The sequence below is a fragment of the Somniosus microcephalus genome, chromosome 16, assembly GCF_052327205.1.
Source record: "Somniosus microcephalus isolate GS21.2 chromosome 16, FLI_Smic_1.0, whole genome shotgun sequence".
Lineage (NCBI taxonomy): Eukaryota > Metazoa > Chordata > Chondrichthyes > Squaliformes > Somniosidae > Somniosus > Somniosus microcephalus.
In genome coordinates, this window is record NC_141002.1 from 100,340,666 (window position 1) to 100,363,903 (window position 23,238).

General features: G+C 49.3%; 1 protein-coding gene across 1 annotated transcript in view; it reads left to right on the forward strand.

The window, feature by feature from the left end:
- Positions 1-23,238, forward strand: part of nav3 (neuron navigator 3) — a 483,558-nt gene that overhangs the window by 458,086 nt on the left and 2,234 nt on the right. Inside the window, exons 31-39 of the mRNA XM_086009556.1 lie at positions 3,564-3,661; positions 7,541-7,636; positions 10,468-10,636; positions 12,130-12,365; positions 14,764-14,918; positions 15,407-15,478; positions 20,754-20,950; positions 21,072-21,190; positions 22,606-22,809. Of these exons, the coding sequence (XP_085865682.1) occupies positions 3,564-3,661; positions 7,541-7,636; positions 10,468-10,636; positions 12,130-12,365; positions 14,764-14,918; positions 15,407-15,478; positions 20,754-20,950; positions 21,072-21,190; positions 22,606-22,809 (1,346 nt within the window). The remainder of the gene's footprint in view (positions 1-3,563; positions 3,662-7,540; positions 7,637-10,467; positions 10,637-12,129; positions 12,366-14,763; positions 14,919-15,406; positions 15,479-20,753; positions 20,951-21,071; positions 21,191-22,605; positions 22,810-23,238) is intronic.

Consider the following 23,238-nt stretch of genomic DNA (forward strand, 5'->3'; position numbering starts at 1 on the left):
TGTGTGACTTGGAGGGGAAACTTGGAGGTGGTGGTGTTCCCATGCACCTGCTGCCCTTGTCCTTCTTGGTGGAAGAGGTCGTGGGTTTGGGAGGTGCTGCCGAAGAAGCCTTGGCGAGTTGCTGCAGTGCATCTTGTAGATGGTACACACTGCAGCCACGGTGCACCGGTGGTGGAGGGAGTGGATGTTTAAGGTGGTGGATGGGGTGCCGATCAAGCTTTGTCCTGGATGTGGAACATTAGGGTCCCAGACCTGAAACGTTAACTCTGTTTCTCCCTCCACGGATGCTGCCTGGCCTGCTGAGCATTTCCAGCGTTTTCTGTTGTTATTTCAGATTTCCAGCATCCGCAGTATTTTGCTACATTATCAATAAGGTTGACCTGGCACTGCCAGTTGAATCTTATTGATAATGTATCGTATTCATAACAGGTTCCTTACTAATAACACGTACTTTGTTAATAACCCGTGCCTTATAAATTGAACTGTGTAAATAACGGGGGTGAAATCGGTTCCTCAGCGAAAGAGGGAAATGACGATAGTGAAATAGCAGCCTGATTTACACCGCGCTTGATTTACGCTAAACTGCCCTCTGAAGTGGGGCAACTAGGAATGGGCAATAAATCCCAGCTTTACCAGTGACACCCACACCCCGAGAATGAATTTTTTAAAAATCAACACTTCCTTTCAGTATAAAGAAAGAAAGAATTTGCATTTCTGTAGCGCCTTTCACCACCTCAGGACGTCCCAAAGTGCTTTACAGCCAATGAAGGACTTTTGAAGTCTGGTCACTGCTGTAATGTCGGAAATGAAAGAACCGTACAATCACATTGTGGAACAAAAGCACACAGCCCATTTCAAGTGTTACGTTGTGGCAGAACCACTGAATGACTCTGGCTGACTGTATATAATTCCCTTTAACGATGTTCTAACACCAGCCTAAACCTGTAGCATTGTGTTAGGCATTACTGTGTTTTGTATATAGAGTTTGCATGTACGGGGCGTGGCCCCTTTAAGAGCGCGGGCAAACGCGATGACGTCACGTGGCAAACCATGGGGCTGCCCAGGCAGTCCTCGTGGCATCTCCGTTGAGTAAAGACCTGTTTGATTGTTCTCCTGTGTCGATCTCAGTTATTCGTAGGAATTTGTCAATTCCTACAACGTACTAGAATGTAACTAAAAATGCTGGAAACACTCAGTGGGTCAGTCGGGACCCGTGGAGAGAGGAGACAAGGTAATGGACCCTTCCTGAGAATGTTTCCAACATTTTCCGGGATTTGTTTCAGACTTGCAGTATCTGCAGTATTTGTTTACGTCGTGCCTCTGGAACGAGGGTTTGGTGGGCTTTGGCGGTTGATTTTCTTTGTGCCACTCACTGTGTAACAAAACTGTGTCGGGATTCAGCTGCTTATTTAAGTCCTGTGCCCGTCCCCCCCCCCCCCCGACCCCCCATTCAATTCCCAATGCAATTAGTTTGGCTCAGTGGGCAGCACTCCTGCCCTCTGAGTCAGAAGGTCGTGGGTTCAAGTCCCACTCCAGAGACTCGAGCCCATTATCCAAATTAACACTCCAGTGCAGTGCTCGAGGGAGTGCTGCACTGTCGGAGGTGCCGTCTTTCGGATGAGACGTTAAACCGTCTGCTCTCTGATCCCACGGCCACTATTTCGAAGAAGAGCAGGGGGAGTTCTCCCAGATGTCCTGGGCCAATGTTTATCCCTCAACCAACATTGCCGAAACAGATTATCTGGTCATCGTCAAATTGCAGTTTGTGGGAGCTTGCTGTGTGCAAATTGGCTGCCACGTTTCCTACATTACAACAGGGACTACACTTCAAAAAGTGCCTCATTGTCCTGAGGTGTGAAAGGCACTGTATAAACACAAGTTATTTCTTTTTCAGTTGGAAGAAAGTGAACTAGTCGTACGGCAGGCTTTTAACTGACTCCCTGCCCCCATGCATGCATCTCACTCAAAGCATGTATCTGAACACGCATGTGCATCACCCTGTCTGCCTTCCCCATCCATAGTAGTGTGGACAGCCAGTAGAATGTCACTCCCCGCTTGCAGTCACAGTGTATGTTGTACCAGTGTAAGAGGAGCATCAGATTCTCAAACCCATTTATGGGGCGGATTTATTTTTCAGGCTGCACCGTTCTCCTACGGAGGGTTAACGTGGAGCTACCAGACTTCTCCACCAGCCCCCCCTCCCTCCCCCACCCGCCTCCCCCACCGCCCCGTGATTTTAACACTAGCAACGTTACTGTTAGACTCGACAATTCGGCACAAGCTCCTGAACAGCACTGGCTGGATAATCTATCCCATAATGAACAGGGCTACAAAGAAGCGCCATGGCTTGTCACTTGCCCCAAGTCATTAACTTGCCCAATGTCCCAGCCCCTTTTGATGAATCGTCGAATCATACAGCACAGAAAGAGGCCATTCGTACATCGTGCCTGTGCCGGCTCTTTGAAAGAGCTCTCCAATTAGTCGCACTCCCTCGATCTTTCCCCGTAGCCCTGCAATTTTCTCCCCTTCAAGTATTTATCCAGTTTCCCTTTTGAAAGTTACTATTGAATCTGCTTCCACCGCCCTTTCAGGCAGCGCATTCCAGATCACAACAACTCGCTACGTAAAATATTTTCTCCTGTTGTTCTTTTGCCAATTATCTTAAATCTGTGTCCTCTGGGTACAGACCCTCCTGGCATTGGAAACAGTTTCTCCTTATTTGCTCTATCTAAACCCCTTCATAATTTTGAACATCCCTATTAAATCTCCCCTTAACCTTCTCTGCTCTAAGGAGAACAATCCCAGCTTCTCCAGTCTCTCCACATAACTGAAGTCCCTCATCCCCTGGAACCATTCTAGTAAATCTCCTCTGCACCCTCTCCCAGGCCTTGACATCCTTCCTAAAGTGCGGTGCCCAGAATTGGACACAGTACCCCAGCTGAGGTCTAGCCAGTGATTTATAAAGCTTTAGAGTAATAGAACCATAGAAATTTACGGCACAGAAGGAGGCCATTCGGCCCATCATGTCTGTGCCGGCCGAAAAAGAGCTCTCCAGCCTAATCCCACTGTCCAGCTCTTGGTCCGTGGCCCTGTAGGTTACCGCACTTCAAGCGCATATCCAAGTACTTTTTAAATCTGATGAGGGTCTCTGCCTCTCCCACCCTTTCAGGCAGTGAGTTCCAGACCCCCACCACACTCTGGGTGAAAAAAGTTCTCCTCAACTCCCCTCTAATCCTTCTACCAATTACTTTAAATCTCTGCCCCCTGGTTATTGGCCTCTCTGCTAAGGGAAATAGGTCCTTCCTATCCACTCTATCTGGGCTCCTCATAATTTTATACACCTCAATTAAATCTCCCCTCAACCTCCTCTGTTCCAAAGAAAACAACCCCAGCCTCTCCAATCTTTCCTCATCGCTAAAATTCTCCAGTCCTGGGGGCAACATCCTGGTAAATCTCCTCTGGACTTGTTTGCTTTTGTACTCTCTGCCTCTGTTTCTGAAGATTCCAGTCAGGAGCAATATGTTTTAACCAGAAATAAAAGTACATTTTTATCCTCTTTGCAGATATCTTACTTGATGATGGGTCTGATGGGTCGTTCCGTAAGGAGAGCTGCAGCGTGAGGATTGTGATCAGCCTGAACAAACAGCTCAAACGGACAAAGGTATTGAGACTGGCACTGGGTTCGGGGGGCGAGTCCCAGAGGAGTGTACCAGCGAAATGTTGTTAGGAACACAGGAACGCGAGGAGGCCATTCAGCCCCTCGAGCCTGTTCCGCCATTCAATTAGATCACGGCTGATCCGTCTCTGAACTCCCATTTACCCGCCTTGGTTCCGTAACCCTTAATACCCTGGCCCGAGAAAAATCTGTCAATCTGAGTTTTGTTACTGCTTTAACGGACATGTCGAGCTGATTCCTCGATCCCATCAAGCTGCAAGCTTGCTTGCCTCATTTTCTGTCCAGTTAAGTTAAATTAACAGATGGAAAATCAGGTTCTGTGGTCCGTGAGTTCACAACCCATCAAGCTCTCTGCAATTGGGGCTCTTCACTGGGGAGTGGGACTAATTGGATAGCTCAATCAAACAGGCACGATGGGCCGAATGGCCTCCTTCAGTGCTGTATGATTCTATGGCTGAAATTTTAATAGCGAGGTGGGTTAGGAGCGGAGGGCCAGAAAACAGTCGGGAAACCTGGGAGAACGGGAGAGGGCCTGATTTGCATTTCAAGCCTCTGTTTCCCACCCGCAGCCAGCCAGATTGAGAGGCTGGCTGACTGCGGGCGGGGAGGCCTGCGACACTAGGCCGCAGAGAGGAGGGAGGGAGGGATTGGGTGGGGGCCGGGGGAGGGTGGTAGTCGGGGGCTGCAGCATTGGCGGGGGGTGGCGGGGGGGATATGAAAGGATCGGGCCCATAGCATTGGGGGGAGGGAATGATCGGGGCCGGAGGGGGGAGTCCGGGAAGACGATCGGAAGCCTCGCTGGGGAGCGGTCTCCGATGGCGGTGGGGGTGGGTGAGACAGGGACGCTAGATCCAGCAGAGTAAAGGCACTTACCTCCTGCATCCATAGAAACATAGAAGATAGGAGCAGGAGTAGGCCATTCGGCCCCTCGAGCCTGCTCCGCCATTCAATGCGATCATGGCTGATCATCCAAATTCAGTACCCTGTCCCTACTTTCTCCCCATACCCCTTGATCCCTTTAGCCTTGAGAAATATATCCAACTCCTTCTTGAATATATTTAATGAATTGGCCTCTACTGCCTTCTGTGGTAGAGAATTCCACAGGTTCATCACTCTCTGGGTGAAGAAATTCCTCCTCATTTCTGTCCTAAATGGTCTACCCCTTATCTTTAGACTGTGACCCCTGGTTCTGGACTCCCTGGCCATTGGGAACATCCTTCCAGCATCCAGTCCTGTCAGAATTTTATAAGTTTCGATGAGATCCCCTCTCTTCTAAACTCCAGCGAGTATTAGCCCAATCGACCCAATCTCTCCTCATACGTCATTCCTGCCATCCCAGGTATCAGCCTGGTGAATCTTCGCTGCACTCCCTCCATGGCAAGAACATCCTTCCTCAGATAAGGCGACCAAAACTGCACACAATACTCAAGGTGTGGTCTCACCAAGGCCCTGTACAACTGCAACAAGACATCCTTGTTCCTGTACTCGAACCCTCTCACTATGTGGCCTCACCAAGGCCCTGTACAACTGCAGCAAGACATCCTTGTTCCTGTACTCGAACCCTCTCACTATGTGACCTCACCAAGGCCCTGTACAACTGCAGCAAGACATCCTTGTTCCTGTACTCGAACCCTCTCGCTACGAAGGCCAACATACCATTTGCCTTCTTAACCACCCGCTGCACTTGCATGCTTACCTTCAGCGACTGGTGCACAAGGACACCCAGGTCTCGTTGCACTCCAGCAGTCCTTCCCTTACTTTAGCTGGCGGGTTCTCCGAGGCCTGAGAGGCACGCCGGCCTCGTTATAATATTTAAATGGATGACCCGCCTCCTGGGAGCGGGTTGGCCGCCCGGCCCCAGTCCCACCCCCATTAAAACCAAAAGTGGGCGGATTGGGGTCGGGATTCAGTTTTTTAACACTTTAACCTCCCACCAGACACCCAACCCAACCGTATATGATTCTATATACTACCATATATTAAAAAAATTTCAAGTCATGATTATTTATATTTGCCGGCAGGGATTATGAAAATGTTTTTCGTGCAGCAGCTTACCTCTGTAATTAAATCTGTGGAAACTGCAAAAAAAAAATGCATATTGCAGAAAAGAAAGAGCAGGCATTTTCTGTTAGTACCGACTCCCATCTCTCTGGACACCCCAAGCGCTTCATGTACAGTAGGGTTGCTTTTTCTTGCTGAAGTGCAAGCACAGCTATTTGAGGAGGCAATCGAGAGCCGGCAGCACAGTGCGGGTCCCACCAGCAGCCAAGGAATGGAGTGAGCACATCATCTGCCTCTGGTGCGATGTTGGCCAAGGCAACAGGAGAACTCCCTCCTCATGCCCGCCCCCACTGCCCACACCGCCCCCCACCCACACACCCCCTCCCCCAACCCCGCACCCCCCACCCCCACACCCCCACCCCCAACCCCGCACCCCCTCCACCCAACCCCACCCCCCCATCCCCGCACCCCTCCCCATCCCCGCACCCCCTCCCCCATCCCTGCACCCCCTCCCCCATGCCCGCCCCCACTGCCCACCACCCCACCCCACACCCCCTCCCCCAACCCCGCACACCCCTCCACACCCACACCCCCCCTCCCCCAACCCCCCACACCCCCCCATCCCTGCACACTCCCCACCCCCCACACCCCCTCCCTTCACCCCCACACCCCCCTCCCTTCACCCCCCACACCCCCTCCCCAACCCCACACCCCTCCCCCATCCCCCGCACCCCCTACCCCCATCCCCGCACCCCCTTCCCATGCCCGCCCCCCACTGCCCACCCACACCCCCCTTACCCCCCTCCGCACCCCCCTCCCCCTCTCCCCCACCCCTGCAACCCCTCCCCCCACCCCCACATCCCTCCCCCAACCCCCGCACCCCTCCCCATCCCCCACACCCCCTCCCCCCACCCCCGCACCCCCTCCCCAACCCGCACCCCCCTCCCCCAATCCCCCCCCATCCCCGCACCCCTCCCCAACACCGCACCCCCAGCCCCACCCCCTCCCCCACCCCCTTCCCCATGCCCGCCCCCACTGACCACCCCGCCCCCCTTACCCCCCCCCCGCCCTCCTCCGCACCCCCTGCTCCTTCTCTAACAGAGCCACAGACCGTCTAGTGGGACAGGCAGGTGGGTGCCTAAGTTTAATGCCTCGTTCCAAAGACGGGAGTTTGACATAAGAATATAAGAAATAGGAGCAGGAGTTGGCCATTGAGCCCATCGACCCATTCAATAAGATCACGGCTGATCCTCTACCTCATCTCCACTTTCCTGCACTATCCCCATATCCCTTGATTCCCTTAATATTCAAAAATCTATCGATCTCAGCCTGGAATATACTCAATGACTGAGCCTCCACAGCCCTCTGGGGTAGAGAATTCCAAAGATTCACCACCCTCTGAGTGAAGAAACTTCTCCTCATCTCAGTCCTAAATGGCCGACCCCTTATCCTGAGACTGTGACCCCTGGTTCTAGACTCCCCAGCCAGGGGAAACATCCTCCCTGCATCTACCCTGTCAAGTCCTTGTAAGAATTTTGTATGTTTCAATGAGATCACCTCTCATTCTTCTAAACTCCAGAGAATATAGGCCGGACAATCCCCCCATTTGTAGAGAGATTAGCTTCTGGTGATCTGTGGAACAACAACACCAACTTGCATTTATGTAGCGCCTTTAACATAGTAAAACATCCCAAGGCGCTTCACAGGAGCGATTATCAAACAAAATTTGACACCGAGCCACGTAAGGAGATATTAGGACAGGTGACCAAAAGCTGGGTCAAAGAGGGTGGAGAGTGTTCTGCTGTATTTAATCAAACTGTTAAAGCCACCGGTAATTATAGTGTGTGATTACTCTCCTTTCAGGATGAAAAGACTCTTCAGTATCTGATAGGCTCGATAGGAGTCAGTGGGAAAACAAAGTGGGATGTCCTTGATGGCGTCATCCGTCGATTGTTTAAGGTACGCAGTTTGTACACCTGGGCAAAAGTCCGTCTGCACTTCTCATTGAGTTTCAGTGTCCTCCTGTTTCTCTGGCGCAAACTTTGCACAAAATGCAGAGGATCGAGCGCTTGGACGTCGTGCTCCCAGCGGGGATCCTCAGTCGGCGTGAGTGCGGACGGGAGAATCGGGACCCACAAGGCAGTGGCCGACCCTCCTACTCGGGGCTCCCTTCGAACGCAGCTCCCCGCCTGAGCGAACCCGATAATCAGGCTGCGATTCTCGCTGCAAGGTAAAGTTGGGCAGCGAGCACCCGGGAATCCCGGGGGGGGGGGGGGGCGGTGGAAACCACCTCGCATGCTTCTCCACCCATTAAAATCAGCGCTTGGGAAATTTGCAGGGCTGCGGGCGCCACGTGCAAATTCCCGACACGTGCACCAGCCCAGCACAGCTATGCGACAGGAGCGACTACGACAGAAGCCACCCTCGGTGTCGAGATTTACACTTCTCTGGTACTGTGTGGGCCGTCACCCGAAATAAATGACCATGAGAGCTGCCGGATTGTGCTTAAAAACACAACTGGTTCACTAACATCCTGCGGCAAAGGGAACCAGCCAGCCCGACCCGGTCTCCCTCAATGTGGATCTAGTCCGCACTGCATGATTAACTCTTACAAAAGAAAGAAAGACTTGCATTTATATAGCGCCTTTCACAACCTCTGGATGTCCCAAAACGCTTTACAGCCAATGAAGTACTTTTGGAGTGTAGTCACTGTTGTAATGTAGGAAACGCGGCCCACAAACAACAATGTGATAATGACCAGATAATCTGCTTTTTTAGTGATGTTGGTTGAGGGATAAATATTGGCCCCAGGACACCGGGGATAACTCCCCTGCTCTTCTTCGAAATAGTGGCCATGGGATCTTTTACGTCCACCTGAGAGAGCAGACGGGGCCTCGGTTTAACGTCTCATCCGAAAGACGGCATCTCCGACAGTGCAACACTCCCTCAGTACTGCACTGGGAGTGTCAGCCTAGATTGTTGTGCTCAAGTCCCTGGAGTGGGACTTGAACCCACGACCTTCTGACTCAGAGGCGAGGGTGCTGCCCACTGACACTGGCTGAAGAGGCCTAAGGAACCACTCTGTTAAAAAGACAATGGGCCGTATTTTGCGATCCCCACGGATGCGTCCAAGGTGTGTACGCGCCCGTAGAGAACACGCAAGTTCCGGGTTTAGGCGCGCGAAGCACTTGCGCTGAAACCCGGCACTTGCGATCTGTCAAGAATTCTCTTGACACGATCCTCCGCATCCCCAGGAAAAGGGCCTCCGCGGGTGGAGAGTTGCGCTGTTTGCACAGCTTCCACCCGCTGAATGCCTGTCAAATTCTTCCGCCTGGTAAAAGCAGGTGTAAGGCTTGCTTTTACCAACATAAGAGTTTTAAAAAATAGAAAAATAAAATTTGATCACTCATTTATAAATTAAAAATAATCTTCAAAAAGGTAAGTTTATTTTTAGCCCCCTTAAAAACAATGGCCCAGAAATTCGGGTCGGGGGCTTCCCGCGGGTGCAAGCCCCCAACCTGCACTTACCTAGCGCGCCGGCCGTTGAGCTATGGGCCCGCGTGGGATTCCGATCCTGGACCTGCTCCAACTGCCGGCGCGCAGTGCTTGCGTATCCCAGGGGCGCAGTTAGTTCGAAGCCTCCCCTGGGATCACGTGGGCCATGGAGAGCCAATGGGAGCAGGGAATGCTTCATTCATAAGTTTGACAGGAAGAGCTGTCAAACCTATAAATACTATAAGCCCTAAAACATCACTAAAACTTCAAATACATTTTTAAAAAATCACATTTTTAAAATAACTATAAATTACATGAAATAACTATTTTAAACAATAATTTAAATTTTTGAAAAAATGAATTACATTTTCTAACGGGGCTAAAAATAAACTTACCTTTAAAATATTTAAAAATAATAAACCTGTGTAAAATTTTTTTTAATTTTAATTAATTCACCACTTACCTTGTTAAAAGCAGGCCTTGCGCCTGCTTTTTAAAAGTGTAACTGCTGGAGACGTACCCTCCCGGAGAAACCTGCAAAAAAAAACGTAAGTTCGATGCGCACACGCTTCCTCTCCCGCGCACGCATTCCACCTCTGAACCCCTTCTTTCAGGGGAACGGAAGTGCCGGTTTCCCGCGCATGCGCAGTGCATGCAGGAAACCGGCACTTTTGTTGGGCCTACGGGTGAGTACTCCGTGCGTACTCGCGCGTGGGGACCCGAATTTCTGGGCCATTAAATTTTTTTCTCAAAGTATTACATTTTTGTTTAAAATATTTAATTAAATGGCATTTTAATTAATATCAAATATGTAAAGTTTAAAAAAAAATTATTTCATTTGTTGGTGTATTTTTTAAGTGATCCCCATTCATAGTTATCACAGTTCCGTACGTACAGAACTGTCAAAAGTATGAATGGGGATTCTCTTCTTTTATTGGTTGGGCCGGCCCAGGTGATCCCAGGAGCGCCTACAAACAGCCTGCGCCCCTGGGATACGTGGGGCTCTGCCCGGGCGGACCCGGAGAGGCCCAGGATCACGAGTCTCCGTATCTCCCGGGCCACCAGGTACTTTCGTAGACATTTTGCAGGTCGGAGGCGTCCGCCCGCAGGAAGCCCCCAATCGCAAATGTTGGCCCTACCTCTGTGGGAGTAGAAGGCCCACCACCACCTTCTCGGGTCAACTAGGGACGGCCAATAAATGCCGGCCTTGCCAGTGACGCCCACATCCCCAGGAACAAATAAGTTAAAATGTTCGATTAAATCTGTAAACTTTATCTTTCTATTTCACAACGTAGGAGTACATTTTCCGTCTGGACCCAACCACGAGTCTCGGGCTGTCCTCCGACAGCGTTGTCAGCTACAATATCGGTGACATCGTTAGAGCCTGTAATCTGGAGCTGCCTGAACTGCTGCCTTGCGGATATCTAGTTGGGGAAAGCAACGTCATTACTGTGAATCTTAAAGGTAACTTACGATGTTACTTTTCTTCAGGGGGCAGGTGATTGTGGGTTTGAACGGAGTTTGTTAAAGAAAGAAAAACTTGCCAATATATATCGTGATTTCCCAACCTCAGGCTGTCCCAAAGCGCATTACAACCAATGAAGTATAGTAACTGTTGTAATGTAGTGTGCACTTTTGAAGTGTAGTCACTGCTGTAATGTCGGAAACGTGGCAGCCAATTTGCGCACAGCAAGCTCCCACTGACATGAATCTTGTCATGTGGAAATGACTTATGTAATAATACTGGGCGGCCTGCTGGTGGCGCTGTCCAGGGAGAGTATAAATACTCGGGCATGGGCCCAGCTTGCTCAGGACATTCTTTAACAGGAACTAGTGAAGGACACAACTAGATCTCCATGTTGTGAAACAGTTGATTAAAGCCTTGTTTAATACTCAGACCGAATGCCTTGTAGTTTTCTTACGTCACCCACAAACAGCAATGAGGTAATGACCAGATAATTGTGTTTTTTTTTAATGATGTTGATTGAGGGGTTAACATTGGCCAGGACCCAGGGGAGAACTCCCCCTGCTCTTCTTCGAAATAGAGCCATGGGATCTTTTACGCCCACCTGAGAGAGCAGACGGGGCCTCTGTTTAGCGCCACATCTGAAAGACGGCACCTCCCTGGGAAGGGAGTCCAATACAACTGCTCGAAGGGCAAATGGCCTCTATCTGTGCTGTTAAATCTAGGCCTTCAGTTAACAGATTATGGGGTGGAATCTGGTCTTGGGCTTTAGAGAAAAACAGGCGATGGCGATTTGGCCACTCGTTTTAAACTCCGTCTGATTTGCTTTTCCATTCAATGGAACGATAGCGAATCAGCAGTCCATTTGGAATGGAAAAGGGCGGAGTGTAAACGAGCTGCCGATTCGCCATGGCCCGTAGAGGGAGTGTAACGAAGGTTCACCAGACTGGTTCCTGGGATGGGGGGATTGTCCTATGAGGAGAGATTGAGTAGACTAGGCCTATATTCTCTAGCGTTTAGAAGAATGATCCCATTGAAACATACCAAATTCTTACAGGGCTTGACAGGGTAGATGCAGGGAGGATGTTTCCCCTGGCTGGGGAATCTAGAACCAGGGGTCACAGTCTCAGAATAAGGGGTTGGCCATTTAGGACTGAGATGAGGAGGAATTTCTTCACTCAGAGGGTGGTGAATCTTTGGAATTCTCTACCCCAGAGGGCTGTGGAGGCTCAGTCATTGGGTATATTCAAAACTGTGATCGATAGATTTTTGAATATTAAGGGAATCAAGGGATATCGGGATAGTGCTAGAAAGTGGATCAGCCATGATCTTATTGAATGGCGGAGCAGGCTCGAGGGGCCAAATGGCCGACTCCTGCTCCTATTTCTTACGTTCTTATGTTTTGCGCTACCTCCCGAGACCAATTTCTTCCCCCATCAGTCTTACCTTGTCGCGTTGCTCTCAGTCGAAAATGTCATTGTCCCATTTTCAGGTGTGGCAGAGAATAGCGTGGACAGCTTGGTGTTTGAGACACTGATTCCAAAACCCACGACACATCGTTACCTCAACATTCTGCTGGAACATCGAAGGATCATACTCTCCGGGCCCAGTGGTACCGGGAAAACCTACTTGGCCAATAGACTCGCTGAATTCCTGGTGAACCGGTCCGGACGGGATGTTGCCGATGGGTCAGTAGCCACGTTTAATGTGGACCACAAGTCCAGCAAGGTAAGGAGAAACTCTGGCAGCAAAGTGGCATTCCCATCGGGCCAGCTCCGATAGCTCAGCGAGTTTATCCGGTGAATAACTCAATCGCACACGGTTCAGGAAGATCGCGGCAGGGGTGGGTGAGCGCCAGTCCTTGCTGAACCCCGCAGGGGTGGTGGTATGGCTGCCACAATTGGCCTCAGCATCCCCTAGGTTATGCAGATGAAAGTTAGTTGGGGGGTGGTAGCGTAGTGGTTATGGTACTCGGAGGGTGGTGAATCTTTGGAATTCTCTACCCCAGAAGCTGTGGAGGCGGAGTCACTGAATATATTCAAGGCGGAGATTGACAGACATTTGAACTACAAGGGAGTCGAGGGGTATGGGGGGAAACATAGAAACATAGAAACATAGAAGATAGGAGCAGGAGTAGGCCATTCGGCCCCTCGAGCCTGCTCCGCCATTTAATGAGATCATGGCTGATCATCCAAATTCAGTACCCTGTCCCTGCCTTCTCTCCATATCCCTTGATCCCTTTAGCCTTAAGAAATATATCCAACTCCTTCTTGAATATATTTAATGAATTGGCCTCAACTGCCTTTTGTGGTAGAGAATTCCACAGGTTCACCACTCTCTGGGTGAAGAAATTCCTCCTCATCTCTGTCCTAAATGGCTTACCCCTTATCTTTAGACTGTGACCCCTGGTTCTGGACTCCCCGGCCATCGGGAACATCCTTCCTGCATCTAGTCTGTCTAGGCCTGTTAGAATTTTATAAGTGTCAATGAGATCCCCTCTCATTCTTCTAAACTCCAGCGAATATAAGCCCAATCGACCCAATCTCTCCTCATACGTCATTCCTGCCATACCAGGTATCAGTCTGGTGAATCTTCGCTGCACTACCTCCATGGCAAGAACATCCTTCCTCAGATAAGGCGACCAAAACTGCACACAATACTCAAGGTGTGGTCTCACCAAGGCCCTGTACAACTGCAGCAAGACATCCTTGTTCCTGTACTCGAATCCTCTCGCTACGAAGGCCATTTGCCTTCTTAACCGCCTGCTGCAGCTGCATGCTTACCTTCAGCGACTGGTGCACAAGGACACCCAGGTCTCGTTGCACTTCCCCTTCTCTCAATCTATTGCTGTTCAGATAATAATCTGCCTTCCTGGGAGAGAGTGGGAAAGTGGAGTTGAGGCCAAGATTGGATCAGCCATGATCTTATTGAATGGCGGAGCAGGCTCGAGGGGCCGAATGGCCGACTCCTGCTCCTGTTTCTTATGTTCTTATGTTCTGGCCTAGCAACCCAGATGATTGAGCAGTTCAAATTCCACCATGACAGGTTATGAAATTGAGTTCAATACATCTTTTAGACAGGTTTTTGAACAATGAGGGAGTGATGGGTTATGGGGAGCGGGCAGGGAAATGGAGCTGAGCCCAAGATCAGATCAGCCATGATCTCATTAAATGGCCGAGCAGGCTCGAGGGGCCGAATGGCCGACTTCTGCTCCTATTTCTTATGTTCTTATCTGGTAATTTGCTGGCCACTAGCAGAAAAAATGACCATGAAAGCTGCTAGATTCTCATCAAATCCCAGCTAGGAACTGTCTTCTCCTACCTGGTCTGGCCTACATGTGACTCCAGTCTCAAAGCCCTCTGAAGTGTACAATTAGCTACTTGGTAACGCAGTACTGAAACGTCCCAAGGCGCTTCACAAATTCAGACAAAATTTGACACCGAGCCATGTAAGGAGATATTAGGACAGGTGACCCAAAGCTTGGACAAAGAGCATTTTAAGGAGCTTCTTAAAGGAACAGAGAGAGGTAGAGACGCGGCGAGGTTTGGGGAGGGAATTCCAGAGCTTAGACGGCTGAACGCACGGCCGCCAATGATGGGGCCGAAGGGGCATGGGGGATGGACAAGAGGCCAGAATTGGAGGAGCACAGACATCCCGGAAGAGTTGTAGGTTACAGAGACACGGAGGGGGCGAGATCCTGGCGGGACTCGAACACAAGGATGAGAATTATTAAATTCGAGAAGTTGCTGCAATGGGCAAGAAATTTGGCCTTGCTAGTATCTCCTGCCTCCTGAGAAAAATTGTTGTTTTTTATTAATATTGGCCAAGCATCCTGTTACTGATTGCTCGTCAGTGACTGCCCCCGCTGCCACCGCCCCCCACCACAGCTTGTGTGTGGATATTGGATGAGGAAAGTAATGACCCCTGTCAAGGTTCACACATAATAATGAGCGCTTGAGGGAGCTAACAGAACGGTGACTGACATGTATGGAATGGTGCCCCAGCCAGGGGTCGCAACCCTTGGGAAAGGGAGGAGAATAAACAGAGAAAAATTGTCAAGATTGAATAAACTCAGAAAATGTGGTAACATGTCTGTAATAAATGTGTCTTTTTTAACATTTGGAAGGAATTGCGTCAGTACCTATCAAATCTGGCTGAACAGTGCGCTGCTGCAGATAATGGATCTGATCTTCCTTTAGTAATAATCCTGGATAACCTCCATCATGTTGGTTCATTGAGCGACATCTTCAATGGATTCCTCAATTGTAGATATCACAAATGGTAAGTAACTTGTTCATTAAGAAAGAAAGTCTTGCATGTGTATAGAGCGCCTTTCACAACCTCAGAATGTCCCAAAAGCGCTTCACAGCCAATGAAGTACTTTTTGAAGTGTAGTCGTTGTTGTAATGTGGAAAACGCAGCAGCCAATTCGCGCACAGCAAGCTCCCACAAACAGCAATGTGATAATGACCAGATCATCTGTTTTCTAGTGATGTTGTTTGAGGAATAAATATTGGCCCAGGACACGGGGAGAACTCCTCTTCGAAATAGGGCTGTGAGATCTTTTATGTCATCCTGAGAGGGAAAACGGGGCCTTGGTTTAGCGTCTCATACGAAAAGATGGCACTTAAGCCCTTTGTCTGGGGTTTCCCTCTCTCTTGCACCAAAGTTACAGCGGACGGGCGGGGAATTCCATCCCCATTGATTTGAAACAATGTCGTTTTTGTGCAGCAGGTGTAATCTGTATGTTTTTTTTTTAATTTCTGCAGTCCGTATGTTATTGGAACAATGAACCAAGCTGTCTCGTCATCTGCTAACTTGGAGCTCCATCACAACTTCAGGTACCTGCGCAGTCCAACACCAAACATTGAAAGCTCCTTCCGATCTTTTTCCTTTGTACTTGCCACCTCGCTCCACTTCCCTGCACCACCCCAACCCCCCCCCCCCACCACCACCCCCCCCCCCCAATTCCCCTCCCTTTTAAAAAGTTCCTGAGGTGCGATTTTACGAATCCGCTGAGCTACAACCATTCGGAAGGAGCCAGCCTTTAGCTCAGTGGTAGACATTCCTGCCTCTGAGTCAGAAGGTGGAGGGTTCAAACCCCACTCCAGACAGTCCTGGCGAGTGGAGACTGGAGCCAGCGAATCCTTCCACTCCAAGAGTGCGAAGATACAACAACGACCCATTTGGGCGAATGGTCCCCGTGGTTTCCCCAATATTGGACAGAACACTTGCCCAAATTCCCAAAGTACACTCCCGACAGGTATGCACTAGGTTTCAAACTCACAGTTCTAAGTGTGAAGGAAATGCCTTGATCAGTACAGCAAAGAACGCAGTGGGATCTTCTGAGTAATGGATCGTTCAACCCCTTTGGGAAACGTTCCCCAACGTAGTGTTACATAGAATGTGCAGCACAGAAACAGGCCATTCGGCCCAACTGGTCCATATGCTCCACTCAAGTCTCCTCCCACCCCTCTTCATCTCACCCTATCCTTCTATTCCTCTCTCCCTCAAGTGCTTATCTAGCTTCCCCTTATATACATCTATGCTATTCGTGGTAGCGAGTTCCACACTCTCTAGATAAAAACATTTCTTCTGAATTCCTTAGTGACTATCTTATATTTATGGCCCCTAGTTTTGGACTACACCCCCACAATTGGAAACAGAGTCTACCCTATCGAACCCCTTCAGAATTTTAAAGACCTCTATCAGGTCACCTCTCAATCTTCTCTTTACTGGAGAAAAGAGCCACATTCCAGCCTGTTCAGCCTGTCCTGATAGTTGTACCTTCTGTATCCTATGTGTGGAAACGGTTCTAATCCAAGGGTTTATGAGTTTCAGGAAAGAACATTTTTTAAATTTATTCGTGGGCATTGCTAGCAAGGCCAGCATTTATTGCCCATCCCTAATTGCCCTTGAGAAGGTGGTGGCGAGCCGCTGCCTTGAACCGCTGCAGTCCGTGTGGTGAAGGTGCTCCCACAGCGCTGACTTTGTTGTAGTGGTTTGGTACAACTGAGAGTCTCGCTGGGCCATTTCAGAGGGCAGTTAAGAGTTGACCACATTGCTGTGGGTCTGGAGTCACATAAAGGCCAGACCAGGTAAGGACGGCAGATTTCCTTCCCTAAAGGACATCAGTGAACCAGAGGGATTTTTGCGACAATCCGGTAGTTTTATTACTGATACTAGCTTTTTAATTCCAGATTTATTTAATTAACTGAATTGAAGTCCGTGGTGGGATTTGAACTCCAGATTATTAGTCTAAGTATCTGGATTACTCGTCCAATAACATAACCACTATGCTTCCGTACCCACTGCACATGCGGATGCGATCCTGTAACATTAATTAAATGTGAATCAGTGTAGCTGGCAACTATTGTGAGAATATGAACCAGAAACTGTTCAACCATTAGATCCTGCTCTGTTTGGTATGATCCGTTGCACAAGCATATGCGTGCAATATGAAAAGAAATGATTAAAATGTTTTTTAAAACTATGTATTCTGACGTGATAAACTGTAGCCAATCCTTTGAAGAAAGGGTCGCAGGCATAGAACGATTTTGTCGGGCACGGAGATCCTGCTCTAGTGCAGCTGGAGCCCATCCACAGGCTCGCAGCTGGAATTGTTTACAGGAGGTCATCAGACTTTAACAATGACCTTGGGCTCCCCGATTGGCCCTCAAGAGGAAGACGATGGTGATCTCCAAAGAACACGACGATATGTTGTCGAAGCTCCGAGGACCAGTACTGCAGCAGAGGCTGGGAGCGAGAGAGATTGACGATGCTTATAATGTGCATCGAACGTGGAGTTATACTGTCAGCATGCACTGTTGCCCAATCAGGCAAACTAGAACCATCTTTATGTGTACATAAAGCTTGTGTGGAGCTCTGGCTGGTGACCCCAATTAGCAGCACCGCTTTTAAAGTTGGAAGTTAGTTGAATGTTTAATAGTAAATTTTTAAGTTGGCCCAATGGAAACAGCTGAATGCTTTGACTATTGGGCTTTGTAACAGTTCCAAGTATTGCAGTGTTCCCAGTTCAGTCCTGGAGAAATGTAGTTACGTTGCATTCCTGTGACATAAGCACCATCTTGCACTTATGCCAAGGCGGGCGGATGGAGTTAACATACAGATCAGCCATGATCTCATTGAATGGCAGCACAGGTTCGAGGGGCTGAATGGCCTCCTCCTGTTCCTATGCTCCTAACATTCACTACCAGCTAGGCAGCCCGGTCCAAATTGGTGCTGCGGAGTCTGGCGAACTGCGTCTAGACACCCGTCTGGCGTCTGCAGCTCACCGGAAATATGGTGATGAGACCCGAGGCCCAATTTCGGTCAAGTCGCGACCTTCGGCTTCTGCTGTGCGCTCCCAACCAAAACCAATCCTGAGGTCATTGTCTTAAGATCTCAAGTGATTTTTTTTTTGACTCTCTGATTCACTCCCAATGAAATGGAATGAACTCAGGTGAAGTTTGGGTGTCAGCGCACTTCAGGATCCGGCTCGGTCACTTCAGGATCCGGCTCGGTCACTTCAGGATCCGGCTCGGTCACTTCAGGATCCGGTTCGGTCACTTCAGGATCCGGCTCGGTCACTTCAGTATCCGGCTCGGTCACTTCAGGATCCGGCTCGGTCACTTCAGGATCCGGCTCGGTCACTTCAGGATCCGGCTCGGTCACTTCAGGATCCGGTTCGGTCACTTCAAGATCCGGCTCGGTCACTTCAGGATCCGGCTCGGTCACTTCAGGATCCGGTTCGGTCACTTCAGGATCCGGTTCGGTCACTTCAGGATCCGGCTCGGTCACTTCAGGATCCGGCTCGGTCACTTCAGGATCCGGCTCGGTCACTTCAGGATCCGGTTCGGTCACTTCAGGATCCGGTTCGGTCATGCTGCCTTCACCCCATGGTTGACAATCCTGCTGGTGGACAGCAAACACCTCTGGACCTGTCCCCCAGGCTGAATAAAAAGGATATAGAGGCACTGGAGAAAATGCAAAAAAGATTTACTGGGATGATACCAGAACTGAGCGGTTATAACTATCAGGAAAGGCTGAACAGGCTGGGGCTCTTTGCTCTAGAAAAGAGAAGGCTGAGGGGTGACCTGATCGAGGTCTTCAAAACTATGAAGTGTTCGATAGGATAGACGTGGAGAAAATGGTTCCACTTCTGGGGGAATCCAAAACTAAGGACCATAAATATAAGATAGTCACTAATAAATCCAATAAAGAATTTAGGAGAAACTTTTTTACCCAGAGAGTGCTGAGAATGTGGAACTCGCTACCACAGCCTGATAATCTACATCCTAGGGTACTTAAGGAAGTGGCCCTAGAAATAGTAGATGCATTGCTGATCATCTTCCAACATTCGATGGAATCTGGAACAGTACCCATGGATTGGAGGGTAGCTAATGTTACCCCACTATTCAAAAAAGGTGGCAGAGAAAACGGGGAATTATAGACCGGTAAGCCTGACATTGATAGTGGGGAAAATGCTAGAGTCCATTATAAAAGATGTAATAGCAGAGCACTTGGAAAACAGTGACAGGATCGGACAAAGTCAACATGGATTTACAAAAGGTAAATCGTGCTTGACTAATCTACTGGAATTTTTTGTGTATGTAACTGGTAAAATAGATAAGGGAGAACCAGTGGATGTGGTGTATTTGGACTTTCAGAAGGCTTTCGATAAGGTCCCACATAAGAGATTAGCGTGTAAAGTTAAGGCACATGGGATTGGGGGAAAGGTATTGACTTGGATAGAGAACTGGTTGGCAGACAGAAAGCAAAGAGTTGGAATAAACAGATCTTTTTCCGAGTGGCAGGCAGTGACTAGTGGGGGGCCTCAGGGATCGGTCCTTGGACCCCAGCTATTCACAATATATATTCATGATCTAGACAAGGGAACTAGATGTAATATCTCCAAGTTTGCAAACGACACAAAGCTGGGTGGGCATGTGTGCTGTGAGGAGGATGCCGAGAAACTCCAGGATGATTTGGACAGGTTGGGTGATTGGGCAGAAGCATGGCAGATGCAATATAACGTGGATAAATGTGAAGTTATCCACTTTAGTGGCAAAAACAGGAAGGCAGATTATTATCTGAATGGCAATAGATTGGGAGAAGGGGAAGTGCAACGAGACCTGGGTGTCCTTGTGCACCAGTCGCTGAAGGTAAGCATGCAGGTGCAGCAGGCGGTTAAGAAGGCAAATGGTATGTTGGCCTTCGTAGCGAGAGGGTTTGAGATTAGGAACAAGGATGTCTTGCTGCAGTTGTACAGGGCCTTGGTGAGACCACATCTTGAGTATTGTGTGCAGTTTTGGTCGCCTTATCTGAGGAAGGATGTTCTTGCCATGGAAGGAGTTCAGCGAAGATTCACCAGGCTGAGGAGAGATTGGGTCGATTGGGCTTATACTCGCTGGAGTTTTGAAGAAGGAGAGGGGATCTCATTGAAACTTATAAAATTCTGACAGGACTGGACAGACTAGATGCAGGAAGGATGTTCCCGATGGTTGGGGAGTCCAGAACCGGGGTCACAGTCTAAGGATAAGGGGTAAGCCATTTAGGACAGAGATGAGGAGGAATTTCTTCACCCAGAGAGTGGTGAACCTGTGGAATTCTCTACCACAGAAGGCAGTAGAGGCCAATTCATTAAATATATTCAAGAAGGAGTTGGATATATTTCTTAAGGCTAAAGGGATCAAGGGGTATGGGGAGAAAGCAGGGACAGGGTACTGAATTTGGATGATCAGCCATGATCGCATTGAATGGCGGAGCAGGCTCGAGGGGCCGAATGGCCTACTCCTGCTCCTATCTTCTATGTTTCTATGTTTCACAGGGAGTGGTTGAGACACAGAAGCATTTAAGGGGAAGCTAGATAAACACATGAGGGAGAAAGGAATAGAAGGATATGCTGATGGGGTGAGATGAAGAGGGGTGGGAGGAGGCTGGTGTGGAGCATAAACACTGGCACAGACCAGTTGGGCCGAATGGCCTGTTTCTGTGCTGTAGACCCGAGTTAATTCTATGAGCCAGCACCCTCAGGAGAGTAAAGTGAACGAAAGAGGAAGCAGTGCACACATCGGCTCTGTATCTCCTAGTTTGTCTTTTGTTCTTGCTGTGCAGGTGGGTACTCTGTGCCAATCATACAGAACCCGTGAAGGGATTTCTGGGTCGATATCTACGCCGTAAACTCATAGAGACCGAAATTGACAGAAACATGCGCAACAGTGACCTCCTGAGAATTATTGACTGGATTCCCAAAGTGTGGCAGCATCTAAACGGCTTCCTAGAAACGCACAGTTCTTCCGACGTGACTATTGGTGAGTTGCGATGTGGATTCACGAACAGTCGCCCAATCTACCCTCCTCCAATCGGAGGTAGACTTGTGTAAGATATCCTCGGTTTGCACGCTAATCGATGTATTCATTTTCCATGCTTCAGGTCCCCGTCTTTTCCTCTCGTGTCCTTTGGATGCAGATGGTTCCAGGGTTTGGTTCACGGACCTTTGGAACTATTCCCTTATACCTTACCTTCTGGAAGCAGTTCGGGAGGGTCTTCAGGTAAAGCGTTTCATAAGTCTTTCTGATGCTCTGTTCTGCAGCTTTGTGTGTTTGGGTATTAAATCCACATTCATATCATATTACTTTCCGATATCTCAAATGCAGAGAAAAACACCATAAATCAAGACCCGTTCAAAAAAAGTTGCTTAGGAACAGATGCGTGATGGTAATTTCGAGCGTCAGTCAGACACGAGTACATTGCAAGCACTTGCTTACTTCATTTAGAATGATTGAATCCTACCGCACAGAAGGAGGCCATTCGGCCCATCGTGTCTGTGCCGGCTCTTTGAAAGAGCTCTCCCATTACTCCCGCTTCCCCCCGCCACCCTTTCCCCACAGCCCTGCAAATTTTTCCTTTTCAAGTATTTATTCAATTCCCCTTTTGAAAGTTACAATTGAAGCTGCTTCCACCGCCCTTTGGAAACGGGACTTTTGTAAGGCAAGCATCTTAAGGGTTGTGGAATGAAGGCGGGTAGATGGAGTTAAGATCCAGATCAGCCCTAGTCTAAATGATGCAATTTCCTGATCATCACTGGACTATCGTACTGAGTAACGTTGGCTACTGCATACATCAACCGTAGTGTTAATATCAACAAGCCAAACCCCGATAGTGGCAGCAGACCATAATAACCAGGTTTTCAGTAACTACGAACACTGTGTCTGCCCAACGTCCAACAAGAGATTTTGTTGGGGTTACGGATGGTGTTACGGAACCAAGGCGGGTAGATGGAGTTAAGATTCAGATTAGCCCTGATCTCATTGAATGGGGGGACAGGCTCGAGGGGCTGAAGGGCCTCCTCCTGTTCCTTTTTTTATTCGTTTATGGGATGTGGGCGTCACTGGCAAGGCCAGCATTTACTGCCCATCTGGAATTGCCCCTTGAGAAGGTGGTGGTGAGCCGCCTTCTTGAACCGCTGCAGTCCGTGTGGTGAAGGTGCTCCCAGTGCTGTTCGGGAGGGAGTTCCAGGATTTTGACCCAGCGACGATGAAGGAACGGCCGATATATTTCCAAGTCAGGGTGGTGTGTGACTTGGAGGGGCACTTGGAGGTGGTGGTGTACCCATGCGCCTGCTGCCCTTGTCCTTCTAGGTGGAAGAGGTCGCGGGTTTGGGAGGTGCTGCCGAAGAAGCCTTGGTGAGTTGCTGCAGTGCATCTTGTAGATGGTACACGCTGCAGCCACGGTGCGCCGGTGGTGGAGGGAGTGAATGTTTAAGGTGGTGGAAGGGGTGCCAATCAAGCGGGCTGCTTTGTCCTGGATGGTGTCGAGCTTCTTGAGTGTTGTTGGAGCTGCACTCATCCAGGCAAGTGGAGAGTATTCCCTCACACTCCTGACTTGTGCCTTGTAGATGGTGGAAAGGCTTGATTGCGCGAGCTTGGTAAAATGACATTTTCCGATCTCTCCTGCCACTTTTCAGTTGTATGGCAAAAGGGCTCAGTGGGAGGATCCAGCCAGGTGGGTGGTGGACACGTACCCGTGGAGCTCCGGCTCATTGCAGCACGAGTGGCCGTCCCTGCTGCAGCTGCGACCTGAAGACGTGGGCTACGACGGGCACACCTCCGCCAAGGAAGGAGGCTCCTCCAAGCACGTCCCCCAAAGCGACAGCGAAGGCGACCCATTGGTAAGCGATGCCGCGCCAGACCTGACGCACTGCCAACTGCAGCGCTCGTCACCACTCCCCGTCTCCGGGTGACACCATTTATTGTCTCTGTACATTTTTTTGCGCTTAGATGACTTGAAGTGCAGGCCTGATTTTGGCCACGCTACAGTAACGGTGCTGACAGACTTCAGAACCTCAATAACATTCTCGAAATGGGCAGGTCGTGGAGCTTGACAATGAAATGATTCAGACTTTCTATTGTTTCTGAAAAACAAAAGCAAAATACTGCGGATGCTGGAAATCTGAAATAAAAAACAGAAAATGCGGGAAATACTCAGGCAAAGGGTCATCAACCTGAAACGTTGACCTTGTTTCTCTCTTCACAGATGCTGCCTGACCTGCTGAGTATTTCCAGCATTTTCTGTTTTTATTTCTATTGTTTCTCCCTGA